The sequence below is a fragment of the Corylus avellana genome, chromosome 2, assembly GCF_965113065.1.
Source record: "Corylus avellana chromosome 2, dhCorAvel1.hap1.2, whole genome shotgun sequence".
Classification (NCBI taxonomy): domain Eukaryota; kingdom Viridiplantae; phylum Streptophyta; class Magnoliopsida; order Fagales; family Betulaceae; genus Corylus; species Corylus avellana.
The window spans coordinates 19087127-19112949 of NC_142491.1; the positions used below are offsets into that span (position 1 = coordinate 19087127).

At 34.8% G+C, this 25823-nt stretch overlaps 3 protein-coding genes across 4 annotated transcripts; 1 reads left to right on the forward strand and 2 right to left on the reverse strand.

Annotated features, from left to right (window-relative positions):
* Positions 1-614: 614 nt before the first annotated feature.
* Positions 615-13255, reverse strand: UBC23 (ubiquitin-conjugating enzyme 23). Of its 2 annotated transcripts, XR_015911413.1 has the most exons (9): positions 13117-13255; positions 10096-12180; positions 9316-9456; positions 8261-8731; positions 6854-6923; positions 6610-6749; positions 6152-6463; positions 5041-5340; positions 615-827 (listed from the first exon to the last, which is right to left on the reverse strand). XR_015911413.1 is itself a non-coding variant. In XM_059594866.2 (8 exons), exons 2-8 carry the CDS (start codon positions 12178-12180, stop codon positions 5095-5097), a joined length of 3465 nt encoding a protein of 1154 aa, XP_059450849.2. In that variant the 5' UTR covers positions 13117-13255; the 3' UTR covers positions 4817-5094. The 2 variants fall into 2 exon arrangements, 1 of the variants encoding a protein (XP_059450849.2); XM_059594866.2 differs by lacking the exon at positions 615-827 and having other exon boundaries at positions 4817-5340.
* A 4072-nt stretch (positions 13256-17327) lies between these two features.
* LOC132164930 (SNARE-like superfamily protein) lies at positions 17328-20096 on the forward strand. The gene is made up of 5 exons (XM_059575456.2): positions 17328-17431; positions 17530-17626; positions 17792-17870; positions 18018-18099; positions 19548-20096. Exons 1-5 carry the CDS (start codon positions 17387-17389, stop codon positions 19686-19688), a joined length of 444 nt encoding a protein of 147 aa, XP_059431439.1. The 5' UTR covers positions 17328-17386; the 3' UTR covers positions 19689-20096.
* Positions 20097-21047: 951 nt separating this feature from the next.
* On the reverse strand, positions 21048-25749 carry LOC132166094 (putative 26S proteasome non-ATPase regulatory subunit 3). Its single transcript, XM_059576855.2, has 9 exons — positions 25642-25749; positions 25452-25540; positions 24692-24882; positions 24201-24338; positions 23978-24114; positions 23774-23828; positions 23590-23700; positions 22745-22984; positions 21048-22114 (listed from the first exon to the last, which is right to left on the reverse strand). The coding sequence occupies exons 2-9, from the start codon at positions 25528-25530 to the stop codon at positions 21602-21604; spliced, it is 1464 nt and encodes a 487-aa protein (XP_059432838.1). The 5' UTR covers positions 25531-25540; positions 25642-25749; the 3' UTR covers positions 21048-21601.
* Positions 25750-25823: the final 74 nt, after the last annotated feature.

The window sequence follows — 25823 nt, forward strand, 5'->3', positions numbered from 1 at the left end:
GAGTGATTTACCTCTTAAAGAATCAATCAGCTTCGTAGTTTTTTTATGTTCAATTGCGCTGTTGGTTTCTATTGCGTAGGATGTCTGGCTATCCAGATGCTCCTAGTCATGCTGAGATATTATTGGTTCTGTAGTTGTGGTAAAAAAATGTTAAGGTGTGCGGATGTATAGCTAACATAAATTTGTTTCTTACTAACTAAAATTTAGATACTTTATGTTTTAGATTTGAACCCTTTAGCACTTGGAACTATTCAGATTGAGTGTGCTTGAAACAAATGAAGATTATCTTTGTGTCTTTCTTAAAAAGAAGAGGGAAAAAAGCATCTACAAGTGCTATAATGAAGGGCATACGGCGAATTGGTTCAAGTGTCTAGATAGATAGGAAACAAACAAAATTTGATGCCATCATGCCAATGATAAATGCCGTGTTACTTAAGTTGGAAAGCATTAGAAGATGGACAGCATGCTTTCATGTAGATGTTAATGGCATTGAGGGATTTAAGACTGCAATTTTTGCTCAAGACACTGCATCAGAGAGGCTGGAAGTTTGGAGTGATTAGGTCCCTTGATATTTTAGAAAAGAAGCCGGGGATCTTAACTAGTTTGGATTCATATGAACAGAAATAATAAAGGTCTCACATTTATATCATGATACCAATGTAAAACTTCATAATTACAATCATTGCACTCTATTTGTAAAAAAATTACTTGATCTTTTAAGAGCTGTTGTTCTCTTACAATAATTACATTCATTGCACTCAAATTGAGTGACAATACCTTTAAGCAGATACTGCAGATCTTGGCCTTGCACTGAATATAGCATTGTCCTGCAGAAAATGTTAAATTGTTTAGTTCATTTTATATATTGTTTAGACCTATATAGAACTTGCTTGATACATGACAAAGTGTTCTTGTCTAAAATCTGTTGCTCTGACAAATTGACCTTTAGTGCCACTAAGTGCGATTGAACACTAGGCCCTATAGATAATAATATGCTCTTGTAGTCGACACATTATGTGTTTTAGTTAAGAATGTCCAGCAAAGATTTAGTTTGCTTTTCCTTTATGAATCCTTTTTTTTTTCTTCAGATGTTGTGTTTGATTGTGAATCATGATGCTTTAGGTTCATTTTTCACCATTAGCTGGTTTTTGTATGACGTGTTGGTTTTTCTTGATCATGCTAGCATTTGCTGCTTTATCCTACCTTTGATACCATCAGGATGTAAATCTATATGTTTTTTTGTAAGTAATTTTTTGTCCCCAATGAGAGGGGAAGTGGAGAGTCGAACCAATGATCTCCACTTCATTAGGCGTAGTGTTTAACCGATTGAATTACTCTTTCGGAATATGATGTAAATCTAACGTAATAGCCTTTGTTATTCTGTTCTCTTCAATATGACCTATTTAGGTGGTTGTTGATCTTGTCCATTCTTAAAAGACAAAATGGAAATGAGATCACAAAAAAAAAAAAAAAATTGTCAAAGAAATTTCATAGACAGAGGCCCCAGAAGTATGAATATGAATGTCTTTCTACCTAGCTTAGGTGGTTGACTTTCTTGGTACAGTTTGCAAGCGTATCTGATTTTCATGTTTTGTTTGGTTGCTATAACCAAAAGAGAATATATTACTTGAAATAAATTCAACCAACACACGTCTGTTTGAAACTCAAAGAAGAAGTTTAATGGAAATGGGGATGCCTCTGAAAGTGATAATGTTAACATCACGGAACCTTGAAATTCTTCTAAATATACAGTAAAATTAGAATTAAACCCAATGCTGCGGAAGAATGAACTCAGTTGAAAAAACAATTGAATAAAACGAGTTTATGCCCTATTAGTTTTTTTTTTTTTTTTTTTTTTTTTCATTAAACTGATTTGTTTATTTTTCTCTAAATTTTGTCCTTAACTTGTGTGCTATGGAATTGGAGCACTGCCATTTGCTTCAGTAGGATTTATAATATTAGGTTCCAAAGAGCATTATCTTTTGGTTATTGGTAATTATGTGCAGCTTAATATCACAAAATAATTGACCCAAGAAAAAAAAATTCTTTGGAAAAGAAAGACCAAGATTGTTATTTGCGATACACTAAAAAATCTTAATTTTGTAATGTTAAAACTCAGTCAGAAAAATTAATGTTAAAACTCAATTAGAGAGGTAGCTTTTGTTTCTCTCATGCAATGCATATAAAAAGGTTTGGCTGTCCCTAAAGGATAGCTTAATCGGCAGAAGTTAATAGTTCAAATCACTATCTCCCTTTTCTTCCCTTGTACAGACATGTCAAAAAAAAAAAAAAAATTCGGTAAGGACATTTGCTGCTATACCAATGATTTTATATTAAATCTTGCCTACATCCAGAATGAAAGGTTAAGAAAAAAGAAAAAGAAAAATGTTCCTCCTTTCATGATTTTAAATTTATTAATAAGATTAATAACAACACCATTGAAGGGGATCAACAAAATATGATATATCACCAATATTTTAAAGTTTTTTGGGGCAACATTATTAACTTGTTTTATTAATCTAATACCTTTTCTTTTTTTTTTTTCTAACTTTTCCTCTCTCTCTCTCTCTCTCTCTCTCTCTATATATATATATATATATATGGCCATAAGTAATCTCTCCTATAAAACCATAGAGAAAGAGAGAAGGGGTGAAGAGGTTATGAATAGTTTTGTACATTTATACACGCTGCAAGGTTGTGTTTTTTTTTTTTTTTTTGGATCAAATCACCTGCAATCTCCCATCCTACAATTCCTCAAACTATATAAGGATGATGATTGTTGCTTACGGATTAGGATCTCTCCATCAATTTGTACAGTAATTGTGAAAGAGCTAAATAGAAGCTATCTACATGAATAAGTGATTAGATAGCCCAAAACTTATTTGGGCAGACAAATATCATATAGATTCTTTCACAATTGCTGGAAATTCCAATCCCTTGCTTACTGCTTATATGGCAGCATCCATGCTTTTCTTGGCATTTCATATTTAGAATTTGTCCATTGATGGCCCGTTGGATTGAACAAGTGACCTGGTGACTAGCCTGTGTGACTCTCATGCAAATAGATAACCAATACCACATACTTTAATTTACACAATTAGTTTGATTTTAGCTTCCAATAAACAAGCGAAGAAAGCTACAACAAAGAACGTTAAACAGTTTGTAAGATGCTATTTTCTTCTATTAAGGTCGATCAACATTCAATCGAAACTGAGAATATTTTTTAGATAAACATTTTCTCCAAACTAGGGGTGTCTATACGGCGGTTAGAATTTGCCCGCTAACCACTTAACTGCCTAACCACAATAACCGCCTAGCAGTTAGCGGTTAAAGGTTATTGGGTTTACTGACCGTAACCGCTAACCACCTTTTTATATAATATATTTTTATAATTATAATTATAATAATATTTATACATATAACATAATCACTTGATCATTAAATCACAATTTTTTTTTAGATAATTAAATTACAATTTGAGTATTAATATATTATCACTATAATTTATATAATTATATTACATGATCAATTGATCATTAAATCATTTGATTATATAATAACAAATTATACATATATAATATGACATAAGTCATAAGTATAACAATTCATACTAATACAATAATTATATACCTAGAGACTTAATTCCAATGAATGTTATAAACTTATAAGTCTATATATGTTATAAATTATAATTATACATATATACATATGAATAATATAAATGTATAATATCCATATTTACATATGAATAATATAAATGTATAATATCCATATTTAATCATATGATTTAATGATAATTCAAATACTTTATTCAAGTGAATCATATTTTTAATGTACAATAATAATGTGATTTGTATAATATCAAATTAAGTAATTGATATTGGATTAAACAATGTGTTGCTTATAAACACAATTGAAGTATTAATGTATTATCATTCTAATTTTAATAATATTATCACTATAATTGATATGATTATATCACATGATGAATTGATCATTAAATCATATGATTATATAATAACAAATAATACATATAATCATATATATCATATGTTTTATTTGAACTTCTTTTATATGTTATGTTGAACTTTTTTTATATATTTTTTTTTATATGTTGTGACAGTTGTGTTGAACTTTTTTTATATGTTTTTTTATTTTTTTATTTTTTATTTTTTTAAAAAAAGTTAACCAGTTATGATTTAATATTTAAGGAATTTTTTTTTTTAAAGTACAAGTAAATATAAATTTGGGGTCAAATATTTTTTATTTTTCAATATGGGCTCTTTTTATAGCAATTGTGCCTAAGAAGACACTAAAAATACAAAAAACAAATGAGGGTAAAAAATACTATAATAATAAAAAATCACAAAAAGGCCCAAAAAAACCCAAATTTGAAAAAGCGGTTAGCGGGCAGTTACCTATTTCACTAACTGCTAACCCCGCTAACCGTAACCGTATTGACACCCCTACTCTAAACTGAATAGAAAGAACTATATTAAATTAACATTTGTCTTTAGTGTACATGATTCTCACATAAAATTCATGTGATATGTTAAACGCATTAAAAATGTGTGTAAGAATCATATGCTTTAAGGACATGTCATTTATGTCATTTTAATATAATGGGTTCGGAAGAAAAATTTATCCAAAAATATTTAAAGATAATTTTTCTTCAATAATATTCAATTCATCTATTGTCAAAAAGGGCAAAAATGACAGTTAATGCAAAATCCAGACTGCCTTTGCAATCTTAGAGAAAACTCTTGAAAATAAGTGTCAACACAATAAGTTAGGAGCCAAATCCAAAAGAATGAAATCATTCCCAATATGCTGTGTTAGCTGATGAAAAGTTTCATTAATGAAAAAATAGGAGAACCAGCAATTTTGCTCCAAAATCCCTAGTTCCCAAAAAATAGAGAAGGCTTTCAAACAAGATATAAAACGTTTATGATCACAAGTTACATAAATGAAATAATTCATAAAGCATGGAAAGCCTTTACATTGATGATGGGTAGCTGGAGCAATGAATCAAAGACTGACCTTGTTGACTTGACCAAGATGTTGGGGGAGGTTGACCCTCCAAATACACTAAGACTATTGCAGATGCTTAAATTCTTGACAATCTGCTCCAACTGCGTTGAGTGCCAAGAAAAGTTTGGGCACTATCTTTGCCAACATTAGCTTGAAACCAACTGAGGTTGAACTGGAATTGCTCTTATCACTCACAGAGGCATCCTCAGTGAGAGAGCCTATTAAGTAACCTTTCATATATGCATCACAGGCCTTAAGGATGTAATAACCACGCTTCCTGAAATGGTCTTTCACAAGCTCTTCAAAGTCCTGCGCAAGCCATTAAGATGGTAACAAACTGTGATATTACCGTTGGCCAAAGAATCAGCACTATATACTTTATTAATTTATATTAGATTTCTAAGAAAAATAAGAGAATTTTTTAAGTATTTACTGAGGATGTGTTTTCGGCAATGAACGATGCCTCAATGCAATTAAAGAACAAATGGGAAGCATCCAATTGTTTATCCACATAATGCCACTATATTTTGTAATTAAAGAATTAAAGATCCCACTGCAGTTAGCGTGTGACTTAATATAATGCCTTTACCCATGCATAAAGTTACCTATCTCTACTATGTCATTTGAATATACAGCCGATTGTTAATAATATTGTTGCAGGTTTCACCAAACTCGGCAGCAGATTCTAACCAAAATCAGGGAGCATGCACACATGGATCAACAACACCACTAACGCAATAAATTGCAAGCATAGGATACCATGCCTAAGGCACATCAGCAAACAAGAATAAAATTGCCATTTGGTGGCAAGGTAGAATGACAGTTTAAGCAAAATAGATCTACCATCTTGCTTAGCAAGAAAACAAAGAGGGAAAAATAATGAAAGCTAGGTGGTGCTTCTGGAGATCACCTACTATAAATATTATCTACACAAGGTTTGATCTCCACCCATGATTTTTGAAATAAAGTACAGATGTGACAATTGCGACTTGAAGGGTAGGTGTAGATGAACCTTTGTGGACAAGAATTTGGCAAATAGCATATATATGATAATTAATAGGAAAGGAGACAATTCAAACTGAGGAAAAGTAAAATTGAATACGGAAATGTGATATATTACCTTGGGGAGCTTCCTCATAAGATACATCATTGTCTTGCAGTTTAGCAAGAAAGTATTCTCATTGTATGACAATGAATTTTTCTCTCCTTCAGCTGTCCCAATCTGCTTGTCATACCCAGCTTCATTAAAATATGGCTTAGAATTTAGCACTAACCCCTGGAGTGAAACAAGCACTTGGAGGATGCTAGAAGACTTTGGATCCCAAACTTCATTTCCTTTGCCAGTCCAAGTATTTAAAAGGCTAAGGCACACCTTGCCTTCCTCATATAAATTTGGATTAATCCGCCAGCCGCCAGAATGATAGTATGCTGTCTGCACATCAAAGACTTAGTGAGAGAACAGATAGACACCACTTGTTTGCGTTAAGGACACTGGAAATGTTTGCGATCGGCTCAAACAATCAGTAAGCATAGCTTCTAGACCAAGATAGAACTAATATTAACATCAGTGTTTCTTACAGGTGGAACATCCGGGTATTCTGGTGGAAGGTGAAAATCAAAGAAGAAGAGGCCATCTTGGTAAGGCGTCCCATATGCCCCAACTATAACTGCCCTGAAGAGATCCATTCGATCTTCATAAACTCGTACATAGATTGTGTCTGTTAAAAATTTGTCAGTTAAAACCAAGAGTTGCTAAAATAGGACATAATTATCAAAATCTCATAAGATATTATACAATTTGATATACTGAAGTATTGCTTACCAGGGAGATTATTCTGAAGGATGCTCCAATCTTGTTGAACCTTCTTAAACCACCTTCTTCCATTGTTATTCTGCAAGTGACATACATTTGGAGAAAAGTCCAAAACACAAAAAAAAAAAAAAAAAAAAAAAAAAAAAAGATCCTTGTTTGTATGAGAGTAATAACTGAACAACTATGCAGGGACATTAAACTTGTAAAAAAAAAATGTAGTTTGCTTACAAACATTATGCAATAAAAATGCTTAAACCAATTGCTAGAGCCAGAATGACAATAGTAAACTTTAAACACAACTTTACTGTCGAAAGGTTTTTAAATTGTCAAATGCACCTACCTGCATGTTGGTTTTTATTCCCCCTTCTTCTCTTGATAACTAAACATTCATTTTCTAGTTTCAAATTTCCATAGCTCCTAAGCTTGTAGTTTCCTAGTTACTGCTCTCAATATATCCATATGCAAGTTTCTTGTTTTTATTTTATAACATATGGCCAATGAGCTCTAACTCGAATAGCACTTCTTCCCCCAATGAGAATGAGATGGATGGTAAGCTCACGCATTCTAAGTCCATTGGGTGCCTTTATTTTTTTTATTTTTATTTTTTAAAAAATTCTATAATATATCCCTCTCCTGATTGGGAAGCTCAATTTCTTGATGTTTTCCAGAAGAGACTCCCTAGAATTTTATCAGATCGCTTCCCTTTGTTGCTTCATTGTGGCGTTGCAGTTAGGAGCAGTCAATATTTTAAGTTTGAGAATACATGGTTGAAGTCAGAGGGATTTGTGGAACAATTGAAACAAGAGAAATGCTACTACATACACTCTTAAGTCCATACTCCCAAGTGCGCACTCCTCGACACGGCGGTGAAAATCAACATTGGATTAAAAAGCTAATGGTGGTTCATCTAAAATCTAATGATGATTTTCACTACTACATCAAGGAATGTACACTTGGAAGTAAGGACTTAGGAGTGACTGTAGCATTTATCTTGAAACAATGGTGGATGTCCTATAGTTTTCAGGGCTCCCCTAGCTTCACTCTTGTGCGCAAATTGAAAGCCTTAAAAAGGGATCTGACAAGACGGAATAAAGAGGTTTTTGGATGGCAGCGTACAATATTCCCCACTTTTCTAGTTTTACTGAATTTTTGGACTTATGTTCTTCTTTTTCTCCTTAGTTGGGGGTATCTCTTGTATACATCCTGTGTGCTTGGGTTGCGTCTCTTTGCGCTATTTATTGAGATTGATTTACTTATCAAAAATGTATCCATGCACATTTGAAGATGATGCATGTAAGATCCAACTAAAATAAGGAAGTTTTACCACAATGCCAATAGAATGAACTGAAATAACATTGTAACATATTCCAGATATCAAGGATGAGACCCAATAGAAAAAATTAAAAAGGCATTTACCTGTCCATATGCACCAAGGAAATAATGGTCCAAGGGATCTTTAGCTATATCGAAGTGTTTGAAACTGCAAGTGTCACCCCCTGAACATGCTGGAGCATTTGATTCTTCAGTCCTCAAGTTGCATAAAGCTTCCGCTGCTTCAAGCAATTCTTGGGCCTCAGGGACAACCTCTTCTTTAGTTTCCCTACCACAACAATCAGTGAATTTTGATTTCTGAGAGCTAGACTCATCACTAGAATCTTTTCCCTCAGAAATTTTTGTCATCTGCTGGGATTCAAGCTCATTTTCAACTTTGGAATCCAAACAGCTTGGATCTAAATTCTTTTGTGCTCGTGAGAACATTCCAGTGGCCAGTCTTGTAACAAACCGAAATGCAGCCAAGGGAACTGCCAGTGCTGAATTTCTGCCAGAATTCTCTCCACTTTCTTCTGGGTCAGAATTTATGTAGTTGGCATTCTGCAACCCATCTTCCTGAACATCATTGACTTGCATCATTCACTCATTCAACAAAATAGATGACATGCACTACAGTGTATATGCATGCATGGCAGAAGAATAGAATCCAATTATGTATATGTGGATAATTGGGACCACACTTAATGAAGTGGAGGTTACTAGTTCGAATCCCCCTTCCCCCCCCCCCACTTTGTGCGGACATGTCAAAAAAAAAAAAAAAAAAAATTATGTATATGTGGCAATCATCAAGAATAGGAATGGACTATATGATATTCCCACCTCCGAATAAGAATTGAGATTTTGTTTCCTAATATGTACTCAACCATCCAATCTATTACTCTAAAAAATTCATTTAAAATGAATGTCAGTAGTTAAGATCTTGAAGATCACCAAGTAGCATTATCAAAGTTAGGACAGGAATGGCCATGGTACAATTTTGCCAAATCCCTTTTTGTGAATCCTGATCTAGATGTCCTTTTGAATAACAAGTCCCATCCCAGCATGAGAATCGCAGATACTAGTTTCTTTGCCAGACCTTTCTAACAGACAGTAAACAAAGTTGAATGACATGCATACTAATGTTCTGAACAGAAACAAACCTCTTGAGCATTCTCAAGGGTGTCCATCTCATCATCATTAACCGTTTCCCAACTAGCAGCATCGTCACTAACTTCACTCCCAGCAGCAATTGATTCATCATCATCATCTCGACCAACAACGTATATTGCTTGAGGTCCAACCTAACAGCACACAAAATATTCAAATAATTAATCAACCACCGTGAGAACTCTTCCGCAAGAAGGGGAAAGGAAATAATTCCAAAACCATCGTATGATGGAATGTATGAGTTCAGTGCACTATGAAATGATTCCCACTTTAAGCTGCTAGTTATGGCTAAGCAAATAAAACAAAGAAGATAAAGTTACAATATCACAACAATTTTATCTCCGACCCAAACAGTCGTTAGAAATTACATTATCCCCCCTCCATCTATCAAGCAACAAACAGACCATTTGAGACACCTCGCATGAGGCTTCTACACTTATCTCTGATACTCTCTTGAGGTTTATGTAACATAATTAACACCCCATTTGTTCAGACTTAGACATTTTAGGTAGCTACCAGATATTTTCACCTCTAATTTACATAAATAATATCATTCAAATCTGGGATAAAATAACCTTTATTCTTTCCCTTCTATGATGGCAAAGGGAGGTAAAAAATGTGCAGTAGTTATGTTATAGATTTATTAAATCAAAGTCACTGATCAAGCATAGTGTTAGATACAAGACTAGAGGAAACAGACTATTTAAGTTTCTTTTTCATTCATAAAGAAAAAAAATGAAGAAGGAAATAGTATTATTAGGCAGGTAATATACCGTTGAAACCATCCCATCAGCCCATGTAACTTCAATATCACCATTCCTAAGGCCAGTTATATGCCCAACCCAAGAGAGATCTGAGAAGCCATCAGAAGCTTTATTTCCAGATGCATCATCCACTTTTTTACCCCCTGAGCGCTTTTTCATATCCCGTTTCACCTCATTTGGTCCATTTTGCTGTTTCGGTTCCTCAATAGAATCCACACAATTAGCTGTTTCTACAGAAATAGAAACTGGAGACAACCGAACAACAACATCCCCATAGCAGTAATCATAATCCGAGTGTCCCTCCAACTCATACACGCTTACTACTTCCTCCTTGTCAAACTCTCGAGGATCTTCTGCCCGGGCAACCGGCTTTAACCACCTCACACAAGCTGTTCGCTCCTTGGCATTAACACTTTTCACAACCCCGACACGCCTGCCTTCACCAGCATCATCACCATCATCAGAGGCCTTCTCCACGACATACTGCTCGGCAACAAATTCATGATCACCTGGACTATCAATTGGAATCAAACTCGTTGAATCCAGCCCACATCCTGTTGTTCCATCCTGCCATGCCACATCAACCTTTGTCCTAGTATTGACAATTGAAAGGGCTCTTTCAAAACTTTCCTCTTTCCTTCGAGCTTTCTTGTCCCTCCTAACCACAACTTTTCGGATCTTCTTGCGATGAAGAGGCAAAGATTCATGGACAGGATCCTTAGAAACTGACAATGAACTACCACAAGAGCTAAACTCAGGCTCATCAACTTGAACATTTCTATCATTTCCATCCACAGCAGCAACAGGATCAAGATCCAAGGATTCATTATTTTCATTTGATTCCTCCAATGAAACCTCTTCAGAATCACACCCGCTTCCCATTTGAGTAGAATCTAATTCGCTGTTGATCGAATCATGAAGTTCTGATTTTGGTAATCCATTGTCTGACCGAACGGAGGATGAAAGTGCCGATGAGGGAAGAAGACACCAGTCACCCAATTTCCAATTGGCATGTGCAAAACAAGACAAGAGTTTTAAGTTCTTTGGACTCTGCTCTTCAGCGGGAGCAGTCGAAGAATCTGGTCCATAGCCAGCAGATGCTATCCAATAAATAAATACTGATCCAACTGTAACCTTTGTAACAGTACCTTCCAACCGATTAGCTTTCCACAAGCCCGATAGCCACCTGGAATTCTTGAAAACTGATGAAGAACTGGCTCTTACGCGCTGGCCAGGATAGTAAGGAAAATGACCATCTTCAAGGATATTCTTTGAAATTGGTTTTAGACGCAGTGGCTCAGCTTTTGGAACTTTACACACAGAACCATCATCAAACAACACAGTCACATTATCTAAAACATCATCAATTCTACCTAGCCAAGGACCAAGGACCACATAGTCACCCACAGTGAAATCCCTTATGCGTTTCAAGTCTTTGGATGAAACATATTTTATGATGGATCGATCAGGAGCTAACAAATCAACATAGATATTCACATCCACCACAACACCCACTTGCCCAGTTGGATCCGAAGAAGCAGCAACATAATCCCCATGTAAGAATCCACGATCAAGAACCGTTACATCATTAACATTCTCGGCCAACTCAGTTTCATCCATCCAAAGTACTCGAAGCTGGTCTGCTGGAAGAGAAGTACTCTTACCACCACCTCTATTCCAATCGCCATCGCCATTGCCATTGCCATTGCCATTGCCATTTCCATTTCCATCACCACCTTCTTCCTCATTTTCACCACCACCATCATCATCGCCGTCATCACCGTCATCACCGTCGTCATCCTCATCATCAGTGATGCTGCTATCCGAATCTGTGTCACCAGCAACTTCAGTCACTATCCCAATCATACTGCTGCGATTGCTCTTCACAACATCTTGCCGATAAATATATGGAATATTATGTGTGTTACTGGCAGCGTCATTAGGTTTGCAAACTTCATTGCTTTCACTATCTATACTTGGATCACAAACAAGCCCACTTGTGGTAGAGCCACCTTGGTTTGAAGAATTATCATAATGAGCACTTGTGGTGGGCTCATCAACTTTACAAACAGTGTCATATTGTTCACTTGCCATCTGACAACAATAATAAGAATAAGGTCAGACTACTATTCCCAATCATACTGTTCAACCCAAATTCATCATGTAACAAAAAATCCATCCACACAACCAATATATCACTGTCTGCATTCTTAAAAGAGTTTGCAATTCTTTCCGTCCCTTCCCTAAGCATAAAAACACCCAGCAAAATCAGAGGCATTCAATGGAAAATAAGCTATTGCAATTAAGGAATCTAAATATCAATTAATTTCCCTTCACGTCTAGACTCTAAGCATAATGAGAGCTTTACCTATTACTTAATGGGCAATCTTAAAGAACGAACCAAAAAAAAAAAAAAAATCCCTTCTGTCAACTATCAACTCAGAGAGATACCGCAGTTTTCTTTTCTTTTCTTTTTACCATAAGAACACCTATGCATTCACTATCAACCACTTATCTCCACATTTAAATTTACAACAAAAACCAGAGCTAAATGTCAAAGCCACTAAACCAAAACACATAGTTTTTCATCCACCACATAATAAAAAGCCACAATCTTATCAGATTCATGCCACTCCACCACACAACCACGTAATCAAGATCCCCAGTAAACCCCATGCATTCACAATATTGATAACCAAAATTGATCACAAACCAAACAGTCGAATCAGATACAACATAATACAATCAATATAAAATAAAAAATAAAAACCAAAAAATAAAAATAAAAATAAAAAATTCTTTTTAATCCAGCTACAAGAGCCCTGGTGTAGCTCAAAATCTAGCAAGCGAACCAATCATCCAACCAAAAATCCACCCGTACCAGCTCAAATCCACGTAAAATAAAAACATTTAAACAAAAAAAAAAAAAAAAAAAAGCTGAAATTAAATTTACAACGAACGAAAGAAAACAGCAATTGTTGAGCTTTAAGACGACCTGATATCTGGATTCAAGATCTTTTAGAAGATTACCTGTTGGAATCGGAGAATTTGAACTCCGAGAGATTGCGGAGGACGAAGACGAAGACGAAGAAGGAGAAAGAAGGGGAGAATACGTTGTCGTTTTTTAAACGAAGAGGTCCTGTTAAGAGAATATAATGCGAATATGAGAGAGGGATTGTGGAAGAGGACGAAGGGACAGAACGGTAATTCGGAAAAATGTCGAATTGTTTGCGCTTATATATGTGGGGCCATGGTGGGTAAGAAATGACGATAACTACCCTTGAGTTTAGGACATATGACACAGGACCGGACAGTGGTGGTGAGCCATCACCACCGTTGGATGTGGGGACTGGACCGGTAGGGAATTACTGGTGGATTTTAAATTGGATTTTGTTGAATTTGTTTGGTTTAAGTAATGAGGTTGGAAGCCAAAATTGGTGTTTGTTTTTGCTTGAGAAATGATCGAGAAGGTTTATAGTTTAAGCAAAGAAATGGATATGCTTTCTTGGGTCATGGGAGACTTGATAGGTGGAGTTTTGAAGGGACAAGGAAAGGTTGCCTTCTTTAACATTGCAAGACTTTTTAAAAAAATTTACTAATAATTCTTTTTTTATTTTTTTAGAATTAAATTATTAATTTCTTCACATCTAACTAATTGATTCAATTTGAATGGGATTAAGGTTCTTAACTTCAAACGAGTATACATTTCGAATACGATTATTAAAAAAAAAAAAAAAAATAGTTTGTTTAAGCAGATTCTTAGATGGTCAGATAGGCAATGAATCTCCTGCAAAAAAGAAAAAATAACAAAATCAAAAGTCCGCTGGGTTTCAAGAAGGCTAAAAACACTCTGATACTTAAATCAATAAAAGTTCTCTTAAAAAACTAAAAGAGAACACGAGATAAGAAAGAATATGAATAATCTGTCCCTAGGGGTGCACAAGAGAGGCTCCTCATCCAATATGGTAACTTAGATACCAACGAGATGTAATTTTTCTTATAGGGCGTGATTTACCATATAAATTGCATTAATGACTATATGGGTGCATAGTTTCCATGTGGAGAAGATTCTAAGAGCTATTTTGATTAAGCTTCCTTGTGAGGATAATACGTGATATGAGGGCCTAATTATCTTTCATGTAGAGACCGCTTGAATAGAATCAAACAAAGTTCAATTTTCTCACTACAAATTTAACATTTTCTTTTCATGGAGTCAATAGTTCTAAAGACATTTAGGGGTAGGAATGTAGGATATGAATATGATACAATTCAGTTAAAATATTCAATTAAAAAAGTATTATAAAGCAATAACTATATTATATGGTTAATGAGGGATAAAGAACATTAAAAATATTGATTAAATGATTAAATTTACTAATTTTTATCAATTTTTTTTAAAAAAATAAGTGATCATTTAATTTGGTAAATGTCATGAGTGCAAAACCTCACTCCATAACCTAATTATAAGTTCAAACGCTTACTCTATAATTTGCTCTTATTTTAGTTAAATATTTAATATATGGAAAAATTACAGTTTACCCCCCCAAAATTGACAGCGTTTTTCAATTCGAACACCAAAGTTTCAATTTTTACAATCCACCCACTCAAAGTTTCAAATTTTTGCAATATGACTAATTGTATCCAAAACTTCCCATATTGCCCCTAATTTTTTATTTTTTTTATTTTTTATAAAAAATTAACAAAAAAAAAAAAAAAAAAAAGTTGGCCTTTGGCCATCTGGCTATTTTTGCACCCCCCAACTTTGTTTTTTTTTTTTTTTTTATTTTATATATATATATATATATATATATATATATATATATATATATATATATATAATAAAAATTAGGGGCAATATGAGAATTTTGGGATAATATTGGTCGAATTGAAAACAATTGGAACTTTGTGAGGGTGGATTGCAAAAATTGAAACTTTGGTGTTCGAATTGAAAAATGCTGTCAACTTTAGGAGGGTAAACTGTAATTTTTCCTTAATATATTGAGCATCACTTATTTGAGCTCATAGGTGATAGGTGAACAAGAGTATTGGAGTCCTAATTTAGTTAATAAATTCACTATTTTTCTACTAGCTTAAGCTTTTTGAGATAAGTGATCATTTAACTGATAAGCTAAAGTAAGTATTCATTATGACTATAATTTAATTGAATTAGTCGAAAATAAAGTCTATAAATCTCTTTTTTCTTTAACATATAATATATACATTTTTTTTTCTAATTAAAAATGGGGAAGTGGTTACAAGGGATGATATTTACAACTCTTGATCCGAAAGGAAAAGAGAGTGGGAGATCCTAAACAACCAAAAACTAAAAATGGGTGGGTTCCCCAACAATATATCTAAAACGAAACAACAGTGCGAAGTTACAAACAAACGGTAGGAAATTGGACAAACAGGTGTCCCAGTCCATAGGGCCGCAAATAGTGGCAACAGAAGCAAAAGTGGAATAGATTAAGGTGAACCTATCTGAACCCCTATTTGGAAACAACAACCACCTAAAGGAGGCTGAAGTAATAGAAGCACTGTTAGAGTCCGAATAAGGGACTGTAGAAGAGAGAGGCACCAACACTAAATTGGTTACAGTAGTCTCAACCGTGAGACAGCAACCCATAATATACAAAATATATACATCTTGATCACTTAAAATCTTATTTCAAGAGAGTGGATTATATATATAATGATTGTTAATCTAAAATATGGTGTGCATTTGGGAGTCCAATTTTCGTTGTTATAAGTACGATTATAAACCAAATTGCAAACAATATATCATTTAGGGATGCGTTTTTTAAAAATCGAAGTTTGAAAACATAGAAAAAATTGCACTTTCAAATTGCAGGTAATGATGTGTGTGTGTGTGTGTGATTCTAAAAGCCATATTGTAATTTTACTAAACATTTAACTATGTTTTTAAAAATTGCGATTTAAAGAATGTTTTAAAATCGCAAACCCAAACAAATATTCTTAATATAAATTTAAGATATGAGTACTCCTTTAGCTTGAATTAGTAAAAAATAAAGTATATATATATATATATATATATAATCTATTCACATCTTGATCACTGAAAATCCTATTTAGAGAGAGTGAAGAAATATTTTTTAATCACAATGATTAGCTTAAGATATAACGTTTAAGCCTTGGCTCAAGAGAATATTAAGATAGGAGTACTCTTTAGCCAATATTTTTTTGTAAGAGGTGACACTAAAAGGTCTTTGCAATTGATTCAGTAGAGTAGATAGATATAGAAAATTGTATCACTTTTTATTTTTTCAAATAAATTAAAAGAAAGAGAAACAGAAGAGTTTCACAAACTCCATAAAAAATGAAGTAAAATGTCAAGGTTTCACTTTCAGGTACCTCATCTCGTATAATATTATTTAACAAGTAATGTTACTTATTAAATTATTATATTATTGAATTAAAATAAATTTTTCTATAAATTGAATCAAATAATTTTTTTAATAAATTATTTCATAATAGTGATTTGACAGTCCCAACGAACTATTAAATTAGTCATTGTTTTTAAAAATAAAAACTTCAAAAGTTGGTTGTAACTATTACATTAACATTATGAGATAGTTGTGGGCAGTGACGGAATTAGGGGGACCGTGGTAGGCCCTGCCCCCCACCAATTACTTAGAAAAAATATTTTAAGTAGTAAAAAAAAAAAAAATTTATTTAAAGCCCATTTAAAAAAATTTTAGATAGTAAAATATATATATATATATATATATATATATATATATTATTTTAAACTCCCCTCTTTTATTTTCATTATTGTAATTCACTGCCCCCTCCCCCCCACCCCGCCGGCGGCAATCAAACTTTTTGGTTTCGTCTCTGGCCTGTGGGATAAAAATGTTATATATAGTATTACTCATAACAATTTAATGAGTAATGCTATAAATTATATTTTTATCACACAATGCTAACATATCAATGCCAATTAATTTTTAAATCAATAATTGTTTTTTTTTTTTATAAAAAAAAATCTAGCATTACTCAAATGTGATATATATATGTATACACACTCCAATTTAATAAATTGAGTGGGAAAAATTTTCTCAACCCAATTCCAAAGAAAAGTTTGTTTGGATAAGAAAAATTTAACTAATTAATTGAAATCAATTATTAGAATTTAAAAAATTGTACAAACATTTGTGCTGGCAAGACGACGACGTAGTGATGGAATTGTTTGGGCCTGCAGGGCCATCACAAGGCCTACTACAAAGGCCAGGAAACACTTTCCATTTTCTCCAGCGGAAAACAAGGCCACACTTTACGCATGCCGGAGAAGATGATCGTCTGCGTCGCCGTCGTCGGTCACCAGGTGCACCCGCCCTCCATTTCTCCTCTCTGATCTCCCTATTTACTTGTCCTCCTCGTGTATCCAATCATAAATCTCATGATTGATGTTGTTTTTGACAGAACAACCCGCTTTACATACAGAGCTTCACCGAGGCAGACGACGCCCTCAAGCTCCACCACATCGTCCACTGCTCTCTCGACGTCGTCGACGAGCGAGGTAATTGAGTATTCCGATCTTGTCCACGATCCGCACGGTTCGGCTTCCAGGTTTTCTCGTAAAATTGTTGAGAATCCGAAGAAATCTGAACCATTTGATTGAAAAGAATGATTTTGGATTTTAAGACTTAGAATTGATTTAATTTGAATAATTTATGTTTCGCAGTGAACAATCCGAAGAAATCTGGATCGCCACTGAATGAGACATTTCTGGGTCTGCTGTACCCGACCGAGAATTACAAAGTGTGAGTGTCTTTGTGGGTTGTCGATTATTTTTGATGCACTTTTCAAACGTAGTTATTATGAATTTGATTGTAAGAAAAATGTGTTTTTGCTTACAAGAGCCTAGTGTTGTGATTGTGAATGATTTTGTAGATAATGTGTTGTGGTAGGTACGGGTATCTGACTAATACGAAGGTGAAGTTTATCGTGGTGACAACGGATCTAGATGTCAGAGACGCGGATGTTCGAAATGTGAGTATGGTTATGGTTATGGATTGACTTTATCTGGTTCTATAGATAGTGTTTCCTGGGAAATCAGAGTGAATGAGACATTAATTTTGATTTTGAAAGCTTGTGCAATGTGGGTGATGAGAAATTCATTTGATCTAGTATAAATATTATGAATTTAATCATTTAATTAATATTCTAACACTCTCCCTCACGATGGCTCTAACTTTCCCTTAATAAGAGAGGCCCATCATGTAAAATATTTAATTGAAATGAGAAGTAAATTTTAGAGTAAGGATTCAAACTCTTGAATAAGAAGAACTAGAGCGTACTGAAATGTAATTGTTTTCCCTGCTAGAAGTAACATGAATTGGAAAAACTAGAGCTTCAGTGAAGTTTGGATCATGACAAGTGTAAAAAGGCAGCTTTGATGGGTGTGGTATAGAGTACGAAAGTGGATGGTCTTGTTCATCTTGGTGGCAATCAAGGTTATATAATTCTCATCCTCTTTCATCTTAGCCTGCTGCAGTGAAAAAGAATGAGGTCGATATCATTGGACACAAGATAATTCTGTGTCTTCAATACTTTTTGATCTATGCTGCTACCTTGTCAATCCATTGCGTTGAGGGTGCTCACCCGGAAATTTTGTGGCTCCCAGTCTCTCTTTCCATTTTGACTCAACTGGCTAGTCTCTGTTGTCAGTCCTATCATTGGGGTGCTTTCCCGTTACCCAGATATGTTTTGAGTGATACGATAACCTGGGCATGTTCCCTAGTACAAGGGTTATGGTGACACAATCTTGATCTGGTTTACTGTTTTGCATGGGCTGTGAGGTTGTGAAGCGTCTTTGCAGCTTTGCTGCCTCAAGCAGGAGAAATCGATTGTGGCCTTTGAGTCGTGATATGTATGAAATTATCTTATCTAAATGTAATTGGTTGTAATGGATCGATGCAGCTTTTTTCTGGCTAAATTCTTGTCTAGAGAATGCGACTGTGGATATAATATTGTAAATATCACCATCTCCATCTGATTAAAGCATCGGTTGAGGAGAAATGAACATGTCTTAGTCATGTGGCCTAGGTTGATCATACATAACCTGGGATCTTCCACTTAATCAATTGTATGTTTTCTTGTCATTGTGATTCACTTTCAAAAATGTAGGTAGTTGCACTTTTTTATTTTATGATACTTTAGGCGATATGCAAGCAAACTTCTGTGTAGTACATGTTTATATAACTTGTTTGATATATCCATTTATAAATCTTTGGTTTTCCTGCCTCATCATCCACTTATTCCATAATGTAGTGGTTGCCACTTTTTTGCTTGCTTAAACTATTTTTCTGAATAATATCCTTGCGAATCATATTTGCTGCTGCTACTTTTTTAATTATTACAGTCTTCATCTGCAACAGTCTTTGAATAGCATCTCGTACATGTTCCTGATTTCACATTTTTGTGCAAATGCTGTACAGTTTTTCAGGAGGTTCCATGCTGCATATGTAGATGCGGTTTCAAACCCATTTCATGTGCCAGGTAAAAAAATAACGTCCAGAACTTTTGCAGAAAGAGTCAGCACCATAGTCAAATCATTCGGGTTGAGTTCAGCTGGGTGAATGACTGCCGCCCGCCAGCAGAAACTAAACCTTTATGAACTTCCTTTTGTAAAACTTGTTGAATATGTTGTGTTTCTTTTGCACTGCTTTTGTTTTCTTCTAGGAGATTGATTTAGGTAAGCTCATTCATGTGAATCTTGGGAAATTTTTGAAAGATTATAGCATTTATCTTTCTATAGAACTTCGTTTTTAAGTGGTACTGAAGATAGAAACAAGTGATCTTTTTATTTCTTGTTACCTTGCAGGTAGAAATTCTACTTTTTTCAATTAATTTTGTTTATAACATTTGCCTTAATCTGCTTTCAGAGAAATAGTGCAGTTTAATGTTGCTTAGTGGGAAGTGAACCCATTGGGTCCAACTAATACGTATAAAATCATGTCAGGAGTTTCCAAAACCTGATTTTTTCAGTTTCTGAAACCAATAACATTGTCTGTAGTTGAATTTTATATTGTTCTCCAAGGGAATGCCACAATATCAGGGAGGATTCCATATCTGGTTGGTGCGACTTTTCTAAGGACAATTAAACTGGAGGGAGATAAATGCCCTGAAACTGAATTATGGATTCCCGGTCTTGTCTCAGACAGTAATCCCCTTTTGCTAAGTGGACCTTGTAAATTGTAATGGTACGACTAAAAGGCATGCCAATAGATACGGGAGTGCTCTAATTTGGCGCCACAGCCTAACTCCATTTTAAGCTTTTGACAAATTAAATTTGAATGAGTAAAAAAACTTATATTTTTATTCTACAATTATTGTTTATTCCATAACTATCCACATAATTATCCGCAATATTCTCGTAACAATCCAACCAATCATTGAATCAAGCCTTAATAAAAAAAATAAAAATCAAAATCAAAAGTTAGTTAGAACTGTCGTATCAGTATTATAAGATAATTGTGGATTAAAAAATGTAATCTCTAACCTTCCTCAATTTGAATATATATTTTTGGCTAATAAATGAAAGAAACATTTTATTTTATTTTTTTCAAATTTTTTCTTAACAATGACTAATTTAGGAGTCAATTAGATACGTCATGTCAGGTTGATATAATAGCTATAGGATAGAAATAAAGTTTCTAGCATTACTCTTTTTAAACTGCTTATAGTTCCAAAGAATCAATCATTCCCTATTGTCTCTTAAAAGAGTCCAACTTACTATACCAATCACTGTTTCATAAACTCCAAATAATAAGCAAATTGTCATTTAAGAAAAGAGACATGTAAGACAATCATCTTTAAACCATCTTTTTTTACAAATTCAATAAATCATTAGATTTGTGGACTCATGTGGACTTTACATAAATTCCATGGTAGATTCATCCAGTCACTATAGATATAGTTAAAAGATAATTGAAAAATGAATGAATTCTTTCATTTCTCATTAAGAAATATATGGAATACATGTTTCATTGCACAATCACTGTTTTTCGATTGTACAGGCAACACTTTAATAGGTAGAATAAAGAAAATTAGTAGAACCACTTTGATTTGCACATCTGCAAACGACCACCTAGCAAGCCATGGTTTTACAGAAATTCCTCTCAAACTTCGCAAAGAATTTTAAACCAGAACCTGACCATTTTTGTAAATGAAAGGGAACACACAAAAGAAGCAGACAGCATTGACCAACCCACAATAGGCAGGCTAAAGAAATAAACGTTCCTTCTCTGCCTAGAGAGAGTAGAACAACAAAATATTCAAAGGGGAACAGATGGAACTTCAGAATATCATTCAATGTGATGAAAGAACTATCGGTCAGATTTAAAACAATAACCTATGACATAACCTTAATTAAAAGAAAGGCTAATGACAGTCAAAAAACCAGTAAATGGAAACAACTTGCCAGGGAATTTCAAAGCAATGGGAAAACTTGATGGAAAGCATAAAGTGCCTTTTGCAGATCACTACACAATCAGAACTCATCATCGTCCTCCTCAGCAATGTGCTTTGCAAGCTCTTGCTCTTGCTGTTGTCTCTCCCTCCTCTTCTCTGCACTTTCTTTCTCTTTATGGGAGTTTGGTGGAAATCGAAGAGCACGCACTGCCTCATTGTGCATATTGAGGCAGAAAGCAATCCTCGAGTTAAATGCAAATTGAGGCTCATTTGTAGAGTAGATGTCCCCAGTCTCTTTTGAAACCATCCATCCATTTTCATGATCTATTGTGGCATCAATTGCACCATCTCGGATTGCCTTTGATACAATACTCTCAGCATCGGCAACAGGGTTTGCAGAGTCCAATCTCAACTTCTTTGCAACATCAGCCAGAGAGATGCGGGAATAAGATATACTGATGTTGCGTAAGCCAGTCCTTATGACATTGTGCCGCAGCCTAACAATCAAATTGTGCGTACGGTCTGAATTGAAAGTACTTGAGAACTTATCAGCCACATTTCTGAAAAGCTCCAGATCACCAATGCGCACAGCCTGAAAAAACACATTGTCTTTCTCAATACTAGCAGCAAAAGCTGGGGAACCTAAGGATTTGATCTCTAAGAGGCTCATGCCTGACAGAGTTAAGTGTCACACTAGTAATTATTAAAATAAATTCACAATTTGGAAAAAACTGGAGTCTCAGTTTAGCCGAATTCTGCCTTTTATGGTGATCAAATTTATAAGATAATGCATTCTGAGCTTACATCACAATGAAGAAAACATCAAGGGTATTCTCAGAACCATTCTATCATAAAATTACCATTTCTCTAACCTTTTTCTTTATTGTGCTATTAGCGTTCGGATGGATCAGGATCTGAGTTTGCTTGATCTAAATCAGATTAAGATTATTCTATAACCAAAAATAATTTCTAATGATGAGAATTCAACTTTCGATTAGTGTAAAATTTGGATTTCGATTTGGTTTTATATTTTATTCAGATCCAAATTAAGCAATGTTTTTAAAGTGCCAGGCTGTTCTGAACTTGGGGACTCAGGAATATATTATTGGAACTTGGATGTCATCGTATCTGCATTCTGTACCAAGTCCACCCTATTGACAGCACCCATTCTCTATGGAAAAAATAAAATGAATGACTAAAGTATGGGAATATCTAGACTTACATTTGTCAATTCAAAGTATGGCCTCAAAGCCTTCTCCATGCCTTTCTGCATAAACACAGTCCTCTCAGGGATTTCACCTAGCAGTAAACGAACAATGACTGCCCACTTGTTGCATTGAACTCGAAAACCAAGTGCTGAAACAGGGGCTTTCCGAGCAGCTTGCAGGAGGGATTCTTTTGCATCTGTATACTCCAGCTGAATTGTCCTGATCTTTCCTAGGTAAAAGAGGTAGCGGCAGAACTGCAAAAGAACAACTGGTGTCAGAAATGCTGCTTATAAGTACTTTAAAAAAGAAGTCAGGCCTCTGGTCGACAGGGCCATAGTAAGTGCTCCATCAGTGAGATCGGAAACTAAACAACTCTCCACCCTCACACCAAAAATAAATAAATAAAAAACAGCGCCTTCACTATTATAAGCAAATTTTCTATAGCAATTGGATCTTGATCATTGATGCTTTGTTTGAAAAATACCAAGTTTCCACTAAAGTTTTTTTTCCAGTTCCTTAAAGTTTATTGTAATTAACTTTGATCCAAAAGTAAGTATTTATTAAAGACCACTGATGGGATCTCTAGGAAGTAGAATGAAGGACGGAACACAAAAATTAACATGCATGCCAAAGACGTCACACATAAGCTATGTCATGCCATGTTTACTATCTCTAGATTAATTGTCAAACCTTGTTGAATAAGTATAACTGCCACTGAACTGAATCCTAAAAACTAAATACTAGTGTTGCAGATATGCAATTAGCCTCCCACAAAAACTGAACCACATTCTAAACATGTTAGAGGTCCCCTAAAGTATAATGGGCATATAGCTATATAGTATAGACAATTGAGATTTACCTGCTGATTTGAATGGGCTTCAAATCGAGGTGCCTTGGACCTAAGCTTCTCTGCTTGATCATATAAGTTGTAATGAAGGTAGTTTCGAAGTAGAAGGTTAAGAAGTGTTTCCTGCATCACGCCAAATTCCAGATATAAGAAAGTGATAACATAAATACACATGACCCTACAGTTGAAGATTTACCTGACCCAACTCGTCATGGCGCAAGGTTGCAATCCGGTGGAGGGCGAGGAGGTTACTGTTAATGCATGAGTGCACAAATTAGTTATACAATGGATCAGTTTAAGTGAGACACAAGATCATTCAATCCAATACATCTTTGGCTGACTGATACAGACAGAACATTAATCGATGAGGATCAAGTAGTCAAGACAAAAGAAAACTAACCCTCTAATTTCAGCAAGGTCCCCTGTGAGTTCATAGCTAAGAGAGTAATAGAAGTAGAGCCTGGATGCTAGCACATCGACAGTTCTCCTATTCACATTTTTCAATCGGGCAATGCTTGCCGAGGCACAAGCTTTAGCCTGAAAGAACAATGTGAAGTTAAGACCATCTTGAGTGCAGTGGGGGAAAAAGCTTAAGAAAAAAGATTTTGATCTATTTATATTACCTCATTGTATCTCTTCTGATCAATCAGAAATATTAGCACAAGCAAATAGCAGTAAACCTCCAGCTCAGGCAAGGAGTGCTTTGCAGGAGTTTGAATCGCAGATGTTGCAGTGTCAACATCCATGTCATGTTCATCTTCCTGAAACCAATCTTTACAAGTTCTAGTGCTTGAAAGCATCACAAAAGTTCAAAATTACGAATATAATGAATTAAGAACACATCTCTTGTGCTTTGCCCCCTCGGTAGAATGAAGGGAGACAATACTTGATACAATATTGCAGGGATTAGCGTATCAGGTGTAATGTCTAGATCATAAGGTCATGCAAAATAGCCAACTCCCAATTTACCCAAGTAACCTACTCTTACCAATACCTTTACACTCAGGTTTTTACTCAAAAACATTACAAATCATTCCATGAATGACTACAAAATTTAGAGAGAACATGAACTTCAAAAGGAACCAACAAACTCACAAGTCCTCCAAAATTTTACCTTGGGAAGATACGAGGACAAGCGACTGTGCAACTCAGATCCTGGGGTCAGAGTGAAATTGAGGAACGCAGAGAGCACCTGCGCATTCAGCTTCTGCCTCAGTGCCAAGGTGAGCCGGACCACCCGCACAATGCGGCGAACCTCACGGGCATACGCACCAGTCTCAATGAGAGATGCAATCTCCTTCAAATCTGGAAAACATACCCATCACACTGAATTCCAAAATACCAAACCAAATATTCAATCTTGAATACGCAAATCCCAGTACGAGCTACGTAATCAAAACCCAGATAACCAATTTCAGAAAATCAACAACAGTGATTACAATTCAACAAATTAAATCTCTTTCAAATCTGATACACACCCTAACCCCGATTTCAAAAATCACCAAAGATTCAAATTTAACACAATTCCCAATATATGAGCAAAACAATCAAAACCCAGATAACGAATATATGCGCAAAACAATCCAAATTTGACAACAGTGAATAAAATTTACAGCAATCTCCTTCAAATCTGAAACACATTCACAACACCGATTTCGAAAATCGCACCATTCAAAATTTAACACGCAATTCCCAATGTACGAGCAAAACAATCAAAACCCAGATAACCAATTTAAAAAATTTAACAACAGTGATTGAAATTTAGATAGCAAAATGGAAAAAAAAAAAAAAAATTAAAGAATTGGGCTATATATATATAACTACATATATATACACCACACATACACGTAATTGTATGTAGAGGAAGATCTTACGGTGTAGAGTTGAGGGAGGAGAGGAAGAAGCGGAGTTGGAGGGAGCTGGAAGCTCCTTCATCTCTACGTCTTGCGTCATCTCGAAGAGGCTGTGCCAAAATTGTGTTCACACACACAAATTTCAGTGAAAATTCGTGAATGGGGAAAGCGAAAAAAGAGTTGAAAACAGTGAGAGTTCGGGGGAATCGACCTTGAACTGGGCTTGAGCTAGGGTTTCGCCTACTTCTTTGGCACTGCAAGTCACCTAGAGAGAGAGAGAGAATGACTGGAGAAGAAGAAAGAGACAGGGAAAAGTTAAAACGACGACGCTCTTAAATATTGAAAGGTTTTCCGTCACATAAATATTGAAAGAAATATTATCTCATATAGATG

Excerpts from the sequence above, each read along its gene's own strand:
- UBC23 (XM_059594866.2), bottom strand. The coding sequence starts at position 12,180 with ATGGCAAGTGAACAATATGACACTGTTTGTAAAGTTGATGAGCCCACC. Across the intron at positions 8,732-9,315 it reads CCCTTGAGAATGCTCAAGAG|GAAGATGGGTTGCAGAATGC; the intron begins GTTTGTTTCTGT and ends AATGATGTTCAG. Across the intron at positions 6,924-8,260 it reads TCCTTGGTGCATATGGACAG|AATAACAATGGAAGAAGGTG; the intron begins GTAAATGCCTTT and ends TGTCACTTGCAG.
- LOC132164930 (XM_059575456.2), top strand. The coding sequence starts at position 17,387 with ATGCCGGAGAAGATGATCGTCTGCGTCGCCGTCGTCGGTCACCAG. Across the intron at positions 17,432-17,529 it reads TCGCCGTCGTCGGTCACCAG|AACAACCCGCTTTACATACA; the intron begins GTGCACCCGCCC and ends TGTTTTTGACAG. Across the intron at positions 18,100-19,547 it reads GAGACGCGGATGTTCGAAAT|TTTTTCAGGAGGTTCCATGC; the intron begins GTGAGTATGGTT and ends AATGCTGTACAG.
- LOC132166094 (XM_059576855.2), bottom strand. The coding sequence starts at position 25,530 with ATGACGCAAGACGTAGAGATGAAGGAGCTTCCAGCTCCCTCCAACTCC. Across the intron at positions 24,883-25,451 it reads TCCTCCCTCAACTCTACACC|ATTTGAAGGAGATTGCATCT; the intron begins GTAAGATCTTCC and ends TATGTTTTCCAG. Across the intron at positions 24,339-24,691 it reads TGTCCTCGTATCTTCCCAAG|GAAGATGAACATGACATGGA; the intron begins GTAAAATTTTGG and ends GATTGGTTTCAG.